The following is a 10,801-nucleotide window of genomic DNA, read 5'->3' as shown; positions in this document are numbered from 1 at the left end:
GTACTGTTACTAATAAGAATCAGTCTGTTGCAGAAAGTAATTCAACCCTATTAGTAAGGAAGCATAAACAATGGAAGCCCATCATAACCTGGATATGTTGATTTTTCTGAAGGTAATACACCTATGTTTGAGAGCAAAGGGGGAAAAACAGGTTCATGAGTGAGACAGGAGATGGAAACAAGTTCAAGACAGAAAGAACTTTAGCCTAAAAAAAATCTTCAGTGAGTTTACTTTCCCTTCTCTGGTGGGTTGGGGGAGCAGGAATCAATTATAGAATTAGCCAATTAAAAAAAAAATGAAACAATTAAATCACTACAATTTAAAAATTATTTTATTATTAAGATCTAGCACCCAGACAAAATTCAGATCTGTGTTTTGAATAAGAGATCGCACTTCGTTTCTTTTTTCTAATCTAATCAGGTGCTTTCATAATTACTAAACTTTGGGTATATACATATAAAGTAAGTTACTCAAAAGTTCATTGTTCATGGACTCATGAATATTTAAGATCAAGGTCGGTGATGCTTTAATGGCACCAGATGAAAAGTATACTCCAGTTTAGAGTATCATGTAAATTTCAACTTATACATAAACGAGGAAGTTTCATTTTTTTAGCAGCAAAAGAGGTGATATTCATTAATTTAAGATTTTTAGCTTTTTTGTCTTTTTTTCCAAAACAAATTTGAGTCATAGATCATCATTTTATAGCCTCTTCTTAGCTTTTAAATTATTGCTTCCATTGTGTAAAAACTATACTAACTTAGCAATGTCTAAAAATATTTTGGAACATGGACAACTCCAATGTCATATGGAATCTTGTAAACAATCTTAGTTGGGTTAAGAACGTAGCCTTAACAGAGAATTCTTTATTTTGTCCAAAACAGTACAATAAAAACATCCCCAACAATACATAAACCTATATATAAAATATATAATATCTCCAATATTTTTCCTTTATATGGTATCACGCAGTATATGCAAGAGAAAGACTGCTGATGGGGCAAGAGGAAAACTGATTTCTACAATGACCTAATTAGCCAGGCATTAACATTCAAAGACCAGGTAAACAATTTTACTCAGAAAAGCAGTATTATAGAGTTTCTATGAAGCTGGGATTTACATACTACACTCTCTATTCCTGGTCATTTCATGCACAGCTTGACTATTCTCAATCATAGTTCTTTGTCTTCTTTCATAGAAGACAGAAAGATTATTTGGAGGAGCGGTATTATAAAGGTACAGGGAACGCCTATCCCAATAACAAATTTTCACCATGAAAAATCATAATAGAAATGACAAAGCTTAAAAATAAAGAGTATGTTGGATTTCAGAAGTATTTACCCAATAAATTTTAAGAAAGCTTACCATAAATACTTCCAAAAACAACAGGCTTTACAAAATATTGTACACTGTCCTGTGTATAGGAGTAAACATCTATTCAGGCCATTTGTCAAATTCTGCTTAATAATTTGTCTCTGGTGTACCCTTTCACCTCAGGAAGGTCAATAATCATCTGATTTCTTTTTTACCTAATGATGTGCTGTTAGCCTATTTTCAACAGTGGAAGAAGAAACTGATCCATGTTTTAAGTCAACTGGTTCTCCTTAAGTCTCATAGTTTCTATAGTATTTCAGCATCATGTTATTGTGCACTTACAGAAGCAACCTCTCAGTCATGAAAAAATAAAACAGTTGCAGGGCTTACAAAGTAAAAAGAGAAATTCTTTCCCAAACTCTTTTTTGTTTAAAAAATTAAATTAAATGTACAAGACCAAGCACAGGCACTTTCCAAAAACCAAAAATGAAGCCAAACCACAAAATTACTCAATAGTTATAGAAGACAGCTCTGATTTTGGGGGGTCATCTCGGGTTGGCTCAGCACAAGTACTGGTCTTTGGCTGCTCTGGCATGTCTTCCTCTTTTTCTGCCAGCCCACCAAGAGACCCCAAAGGAAAGGAGCTTTCGCAATTCTGGGTCGAGGAGACCTGTGAAATTACAGGCATTTGAACAGAGGAGTTGCTTTCAAAACTGTGTTCTCCAAGATCATACTGAACAAGGGTCTCTTCTTGCTCCTGGTTTAAGTAGTCCGGTACTAGGAAATCACTAGATAAGAGGCAAAGGATGAAAAAGGGAGTTAATTTTCAAACGAGTAATAAATAAGACATAATAAAACAACATGATTTGTAAAATAAGATCGGGATTTTTCGTTTCTCTAATTCTTGAATGAAGACTTTTGAATGAAGAGTATAAAAGGAATTTTCAACTTCTAAACTTTCCTAAAAATGAACCAAAGGCATCCATCAGAACCAAAGTATATCAACTCTCCCTACCACTAACTGATAAGATTATCACCTTCAGTGTCACTTTGGATACCTAAACAGCCTTTCTCGTTCTATGTAGAAGAGTTTCTGTATACAAAACAAATGCAATTGGCATGCCCACTTAAGGAAAGATCATTTGAATAACTTATGCTTAACCTTTCTTGGATTATACACTAATTAAGAGGTATATAAACCTAGCTTTTTATTACTTCTTGAATATAAGAAAATAAATCCTTATGCATAAATGACCTTATACAGAATCTACTACACAGAGGAATGTAAAAAAATAATTTGTGCGTATCCTATTAGACTTGGTATTCGAAAACAGTTAATAAATTACCTTGAATCAGAATTTGGAAATGAATGCCATGAGATTGGTTACATGTTAGTTCCTCAGAAAGTATTTAATTTATTGATATTGGAAGTATTTATTATTCTATTGATACAATAATAAAGTATTTAATTATTGGACGTGGACAATAAAATACACCAAAATTTTAACAACAGTGGATATTATCTCTGAGTGGTGAGATCAAGAAAGATTTTTAATTTCTTACATTTTATACTTTTCTATATTTACTAAATTTTAAACTATAAGCATTTTTTGTAGTTAAAACAATAAGCATTACGAAATAAGTCTTAGATGCTTTAACTCATCGTCTTTTTTTTTTTTTTGTGAGGAAGATTGGCCCTGAGCTAACAACTGACAATCCTCCTCTTTTTGCTGAGGAAGATTGGCCCTGGGTTGACATCCATGCCCATCTTCCTCCGCTTTATATGGGACGCTGCCACAGCATGGCTTGACAAGGGGTGCGTCAGTGCCCGCCCAGGATCCGAACCAGCGAACCCTGGGCTGCCGCAGTGGAGCGCGTGCACTTAACCGCTTGTGCCACCGGGCTGGCCCCGTAGATGCTTTAACTCTTGATTGCTAAACTAAAAAAGTTCATTACACTAGGAAATGTCAATAACTAATACACTTAATATGGTTATTTTTTAATTTGATTGTCCAGTATTAATAAAAAAAATGAAAATCTGCCCATCTGCAAGCAATTTAAAATGTCCTATGTTATATTTTCTAAAGTCTTCAGGTGTTAGACAAGAGGAGTGGAGGATAGAGGGCTCCATACAGGGAAGATACAGACAACAGGAGTGGTTAACTGGGACACTTTTTTAGTCTGGAACAATGTTTGATGTGATGTGTATAATCTAGGTTTAGTGATATGACAACCAGACACTCAGAGCTAGAAATGATTAAACAAAACGAATGTCTGGTCTGAAGAGAAAAACAAAATATATGCAGAGATAATTTGAATTTTTTTTTTGGGGGCAGGGAAAGATTTGCCCTGAGCTAACTAACATCTGTTGCCAATCATCCTCGTTTTTTTTTTCCTCCCCAAAGCCCCAGTGCATGGTTGTATATCCTAGTTGTAAGTCCTTCTAGTTCTTCTCTGTGAGCCACTGCCACAGCATGGCAACTGACAGATGGGTGGTGTGGTTCTGCGACCACGAAATGAACCCAGGCTGCCAAAGCGGTGAGAGCGCTGAACTTTAACCATTAGGCCATCAGGGGTGGCTCAGGAATGATTTGAAATTTATTGAAAAATAAGATTTTAAAAATAAAGGTGGTTTAGAATGCAAAAGTTTAGAAAGACTTCATTTTATAAGAAACTAAGGATTCCTACACATGTACAATTCTGATCAAGTATTAAAAAAAGACAAGAGAATTTTTTTATCTAGAGGAGACCTTAGAAATCATCTTTAAAGCTTACATTTGATCTATCTCTAAGTTTTAAGCTTCTTCATCTGTAAAGTGACATGTGCAATCATAATAGCAGTTACTGGCTGAGCTAGAACTAGAACCTGATTTCTCTGGATATCCTATAAATCAGAAAGGTAACTCTATTACAAATCACTAATATTAAAAGCATTGAGCTCTAAACTGAAAGAAAAAAAGAAAACCTCATTTGATCTAAATAATCATATCCATAATAGTTGCTACTGAAGTTTCTCTCTTATTGGTAAATGTGTATTTCTTTATATAGAATTAAAAAAAAGAGAGAGAGAAGTGGTCAAGAATTTTATTAATATCCAAAGAGTCTGAAGTAATCTAATATCACTAAGTATCATCTGGTATGGTAAACTTTCCAAAAAGGTCTATTTAAGATCCACTACAGAATTAATTTAACCTTATATTATTAAAATAAACAAACAAGAGGATAAATAGTCTACTTCTGTAGAAAAAGATTACTAATACCAATTATAAAAATATTTATAATTGTATATACTTAGAAGATTCAACAAAATTTTATTAGATCAGGAAATCAGAGTATGGATAGTGGGAATTTAAAACGAATGTGATTGATTAGCTGGCAACCTGATAAAAAACACAGCAGGTGCCCTAAAAGCAGGAAAAGAGAGTTTAGAAAGCAGTTTTCCTGGTTTGGTTTTCGTTGTGCACCTCACCTGCTCTGGAAGTAGTTTGCTAGCTCTGACGCTTCATGGTTCAGACTCCTCAGGTGCACGATTAAATTCCCAGAGTTGGTGAACATGGCGCCACATGTTTTGCACTCGTAAATCCGAGGCTTGCGGATAATGTGCCGGGAAACCCTCATGTGGTGTTTATATTCCCCGAAGGAAGTGAAAGTGGCACTACATATCTGGCACCGGAAACAGCGTTTACCTTCGTGCTTTAGGCGATGCATCTTTAGCGAGTAAGCCCTGGTGAACTTTTTCCCACAGCGGTCACACTGAAATGGTTTAATTCCTGTAAAATAAAGCAAAAAAAAAATATTATCTAAAAACAAAATAAACTAAAAGGTCATAAACTACACACATTTCTGAACTATAATTTTGTAGCGATAGATAATTTGAAAAGATAAAAATCACCAGCAAAAATGAATTCCAATTCAATCTCAGAAAAGGTACAGAACATCTGAAAAGTCACTAGTGCCTTAAAAAAAGAAAGGCATGAGGGGGAGGGGCAAACTAGGTTATATATACATAAGTTGATTTTTGAATACTCTTCTAAATCATCTATTTTACAGACTTCAAAACACAATTAATCACAGTATTTAAACAGAACCCAAATCCCCATATAACAAAACTTATTGGGGGCCAGCCTGGTGGCGCAAGCGGTTAAGTGCGCACGATCTGCTGCGGTGCCTGAGGTTCGCCAGTTCGGATCCTGGGCGCACACCAATGCACCGCTTGGCAAGCCATGCTGTGGCGGTGTCCCATATAAAGTGGAGGAAGATGGGCAGGGAAGATGTTAGCCCAGGGCCAGTCTTCCTCGGCAAAAAGAGGAGGATTGTGAGATGTTAGCTCAGGGCCCATCTTCCTCACAAAAAACAAAAAACTTATTATTTCATTTCATTAAAGCAGTGAGGTTTATATTAAAAAGATGTGAAAATGATTAGTACCTATTCTTCATTCCCTATCTCAGAGAGAAATGAGAAGAAACAAGGAAAACACTAACATTTCTAAACATAATTAATGATCATGATAGAATTAGTACTTTATGGATTGATTGGGTTTTTGGGTATTTAATGTAGTAGTGATAGAAAAAAATATGTAGAAAGTAATATGTGAATTATAAAGTATATTACTGGTTTCCTCCAATTCATTATCATAGCTTTGGTAAAAAAAAAAATTAAAAACCTTTAAAACACAATCTGTTGATTTAACAAAGTCGCAGGGAACTGGTGTTTAGTAGCACAGGGACTCTCAGACCTATCTACAGAAGAGGAAAGGGAGATGATTACAGCTGAGAACAGTAGCAAAGACTTCCTATTCATCAGAGGTCAGTGTTTTACCTGCAAGAATTTTGTTGTCTTTATGTGATCACTGAACTTAAGTTTCAAATCTGTTTTACACATCATTTACCCTAAATCTCTTTTATACTAAAAAAAATACTACAAAGCTGACTAATCAGGGCACAGAGAAATTTAGGATTGCAGAATTAAAATTAACTTATTGCTATTAAGTTTTTAAAAGTACTTGTTATTCAGAAATAATTTCAAACTTACAGAGAAGTTACAAGAATAGTAGAAAGACCACCAATATATGCCCTTTTAACCCCAATTGCTTTACCATCTGTATTCATGCTTTTCTACCTCACATATATACACACACCTAATATAGCCAATATCTTCTTAATTTCCATATTTTACACACACACTCCCCTCTAATTTTTAATCAGAATACTTATGCCAGTGGCAAATGTACTAAGCAAATAGCTTTCTGCTACTGCACCATTTCAGCAACAGATCTAGGCTTAGCTGTTCGCATTTGACTTCCCAGAGATACTTTTTCTTTTAAACTCAAAAACACCTGTTTACTATTTTTAACTGGGATTCCAAAATAAAATGTTTTAGAGTACTCATTTATGCAGCAATAGGAAAGACGACATTACCTGAGTGGATGAGCATGTGCTGTTTTAGGTTCTGAATACGGGTGAATCGCACCCCACAAGTTGGACACTGAAAAGGTCTATCTGGACCATTTGGACTTGGTCGTTCTGTACTGCTGGTAGAAGGAGCAATGTAGAGTTGATAGGGATACTGAACATTTTCCAATCTAAAAAACAGATCAAAGAAGGCAACCAGGCTCTGATTTTTAAGTTGAATAAACATTTCTGCACAACTTGAAACAAACAAGAAAAAACACTTAAAGACTTCTTGCAACAGTTTAACTGTTATATTACAAGTTTCATATATAGCTGTACGAAAAATAATGTTACTGCCCAGAATGGCTAGCATCTTAAGTTAAGAAAGGACATATGGCCACAGAACATATAAACGATTTTACATCAGGTCTCCTTAATCTCTCTAACCCTTTCCTTCCTACCACTGCTTTAATTTAGGCCCTCATCAATACAAGGCTGAATTAATAACTCCCTGTTTAGCCCCACATCCTTCCAATCCATCCTTCTCACGGTTTCACAGTGATCTCTCTGATTAAATCAGCCTGCGGTTTAAAATCCTGCAACAGTTCACTGTTATCTTTATAGAATAAAGTCTAAACCCCTTTGCAAGGCGTACAAGACTCCTCGTGATCTGGGTTCTATGTACTTCACTGCCTCATTTCTTGTCATACTCCCCAAACATATCCTATACCAAGGAGTTCCTAATAGTTCTCTCTCAATGCTATGCTTTTGCACATTTAACTCGGCTACCTTCTTTGCCTAGATAATGCCTACTCATTTTATGAAATGTAGCTAAGAAGTCACCTCCTCCTCCTGGAAGCCTTCTTTGATTTATCAGTGGCTTAGGTAGGTAGCCTCCTATGCAGAGCAACAGAACCCTCTGCAGATCACTCACAATTATCTGTTTACGAGTCTGTGTTCAACCTCTCTCCCTCCCCCCAAATTGGTTTGATCTCTCTGAGGGCAAGAGCTACACATTTCATCTCTATATCCCCAACATTTAGCACAGTATCAATGTTTGAAATTAAGGAATCTAGGCACATTTCTGTTTGTTTATACCTTCATTAACTTATTTTTAAATGACTCTGGTTCATAACCTGCTCTACCAGGTTTAGCTATTCAAGAACAATAAAGTTTAAGTTCTCTGAATCCTTCAAGTTTTCAATAAACATAGTGTGTTTTTTTGTGTGTGTGTGTGAGGAAGATCGGCCCTGAGCTAACATCCGATGCCAATCCTCCTCTTTTTGCTGAGGAAGATTGGCCCTGGACTAACATCCGTGCCCATCTTCCTCTACTTTATATGGGACGCCGCCACAGCATGGCTTGATGAGCAGTGCATCAGTGCGTGCCCGGGATCTGAAACTGCGAACCCCAGGCTGCCAAAGCAGAGCATGCGCACTTAACTGCTTGCGCCACCGGGCAGGCCCCTCAACAAACATAGTTTTTAAGTCTGTCCTGGACACTCTATGAGGAGGAGTTCATTCAGTGGAGTCTATATTCAACGTTCAGAGATAGAAAATAAATACTCAAGAAAATTATCAGAACAGAGACTTAAAATAGGGTGATCCAACTAGTGCTGTTTTATTTTAGACTGGTGATCAGGAAAAGTTTCTTTGAGAATTGACATTTAGACAGTGATCTGAAGGTCAAGAAGGAAGATGTGAAAATGGAGAGAAAGCATTTCAGGCAGAATAAAGGCTCTTAAGTGGCAGAAAGGCTCAAAAGCAGGAACAAATATGGAATACTCCAGGAACTAAAAGAAGGTCAATATGGCTAGAATGTAGTATGCAAGAAGGAAATGTCTGAAGGGAGGTAGGCAGAAGTCATATCATTCAGGGCTTTAAAATGCATAGCAAGGAGTTTAGATTTTAAGTATGAATCTATTGGAGAATTTTAAGAATCTATTGCTTTAAACAGCAACATGATCTGACTTAATTAAAAAAATAAAAAAAAGATCATTCTGGCTGCTATGTGGTGAATGACTGGAGGAGCGGGAAAATGAAATCAGAGGGCAGTTGAAGGCTACTGCAGTAGTCAAGGCAAAAGATGGTGGTGACCTGAGCTAGGGTGACTGTAGTAGAGATGGAGGGGAAGCAGACTGATAAGGGGTATGTTTTGGAGGTAGAGTTGACAGAACTTGCTTAAGCAGTAAATATGGGGAAGGGGAATGCAGAGTGGTAAGGGAAAGAAGGATCAAGAATAATTCCCAGAGATATTGCTCGAGAAATTGGGGGGATGATGATGCTGTTTACTGAGATGGGAAAGACTGGAAGAACAGGCTTTGAAGGGAGTTAGAAGTCTAAAATTCTGTCTTGGCCATGTGTAGTCTGAAATGCCCCTTATACATCTATGTGGAAGTATCAAGCAGGAAGGGTCAATCTGACCATAATGACTTGGGAATTACGGGTATACAGATGAGGGTTTGGCAAACTTTTTCTGTAGCAGATCAGACAGTAAATATTTTTGGCTTTGCACACCACATGATCTCTGATTCAACCACTCAGCTCTGCCATCCACAGGCAATACGTAAACATGTGAGCACGGCTGTGTTCCAATAAAACTTAATTTACAAATAAAGGTAGTGAACTGGAACTGGCCTGCAGTGCAGTTTGTCAACCCCTGATACAGACACTATTAAAGTGATGGACTGGGTAGTTTTGGAAATGCCAATAAACATTGTATGTGGTCTAATTTATGATGTGATGATGCTATCTCATTACTCCGAAAAAATATACTAAAGTAAGGTCCCAATAAACTTCTTATATAATTCCCAGGTAAAATGCTTGAATTTAGAGTTGCAAGCACAGCCCTTACAAGGAAAACTACATCTTACGTTAATACTAACCGATCATCATCATCCGCATGAGGATTAGTGCTAGAAGTGCTTTGAAGTGTAGGTAACCCTTCGGTGACGCCTTCATCTACTGAGCCTGTGAATAAAAGAAAGAGAAGAGGACAGCTGTTAATACTTTAGTACAAATAAGCCGAGATATAAGTTGCAAGCTGTATTTCCAAGCCTCTAAACACAGATTATCTAATTACTGAATTACTAATCAAAAGTAGTAGTATTCTATTTTACTTTTACTTTAATTGAATGTTTATGTGATTTAAAAAGGAATCATATGTAAGACAACAGCCTTATATTACTATTTGAATTCCTTTAGGAGTATTTCTTTGATATAAATTTCAGAAACAAGCAGAGCAATTCAAACGTAAACTAAACAAAAATCCACATAAAATTAAACATATAACAACCATTTAAGGAAGCAGTGACAATTTTTATTTTTCAAAATTTATTTGTGACATACAATTAACTTACTGTATAGATAATATTTAATTTTACGTAAAATTAAAAAGATAGCTATAAAGTGAACACATGTGCAACCTCCACACAAGTCCTACTAAAACACTGCCAGCATTCTAGAAGGCTCCATTTACTCTTCCCTGATCACAAACCTCTCCTTCCAAGAGGTACCCATTCTCCTGTCATTCATGGTTATCATTTCCTTCCTTTTTTTCCCTTACCCTCCCTTTAAAAGTAATTTTATCTCAAATACATATACCCATAAACTAGGGATTGGTTCTTGCTGGAACACAGCCACATACCATCTAGGGCTGCTGTCACACTACAGTGGCAAAGTGGAGTAGTTGTGGTTGTGACAGAGACCATGTGGCAGTTAAGTCTAAAATATTTACTATTATACATGCCCTTTAAGGAAAAGTCTGTACGCTGACCATAAACAATACGGTTTAGTGTTCTCTGGTTGTAAACTTTATATAAGTTGAATCACCGTGTATGTATTCTTGTGTCTTCCTTCTTTCCTTCAATATTGTGGACTCATCTATGTTGCTTCATGTGAGCGAAGTTTAAGTATTGTTGCGTAATATTCATGATCTATCCATTTTACTCTTGATGAACAGTTTCAGGCTTTTATAAAGAATGCTGCTGTGAATATTCTTGTACAATTAACGCATACATGCATGCTTTTTTCTAGGGTATCTATACTTAGAATTGCTGAGTCATAGTATATGTGTATCTTTGACTTTATTAGAAAATG

The 10,801-nt window shown here is 36.2% G+C and overlaps 1 protein-coding gene across 5 annotated transcripts in view; it reads right to left on the bottom strand.

Moving 5' to 3' along the window:
- Positions 1-313: 313 nt before the first annotated feature.
- ZBTB44 (zinc finger and BTB domain containing 44) overlaps positions 314-10,801 on the bottom strand; it is an 84,801-nt gene continuing 74,313 nt past the window's right edge. For 4 of the 5 annotated variants that reach the window (XM_058544799.1, XM_058544802.1, XM_058544798.1 and 1 more), the window contains 4 exons: positions 9,589-9,673; positions 6,732-6,895; positions 4,784-5,084; positions 314-2,102 (listed from right to left, as the gene is read on the bottom strand). In XM_058544799.1, the coding sequence (XP_058400782.1) occupies positions 1,820-2,102; positions 4,784-5,084; positions 6,732-6,895; positions 9,589-9,673 (833 nt within the window). In that variant the 3' untranslated portion in view covers positions 314-1,819. The remainder of the gene's footprint in view (positions 2,103-4,783; positions 5,085-6,731; positions 6,896-9,588; positions 9,674-10,801) is intronic. The other variant, XM_058544801.1, reaches the window with a different exon arrangement.

This window comes from Diceros bicornis, chromosome 7 (assembly GCF_020826845.1).
Source record: "Diceros bicornis minor isolate mBicDic1 chromosome 7, mDicBic1.mat.cur, whole genome shotgun sequence".
NCBI lineage: Eukaryota > Metazoa > Chordata > Mammalia > Perissodactyla > Rhinocerotidae > Diceros > Diceros bicornis.
The sequence above is the reverse complement of the archived record's forward strand: the minus strand, read 5'-3'. Positions and strand labels throughout refer to the sequence as shown.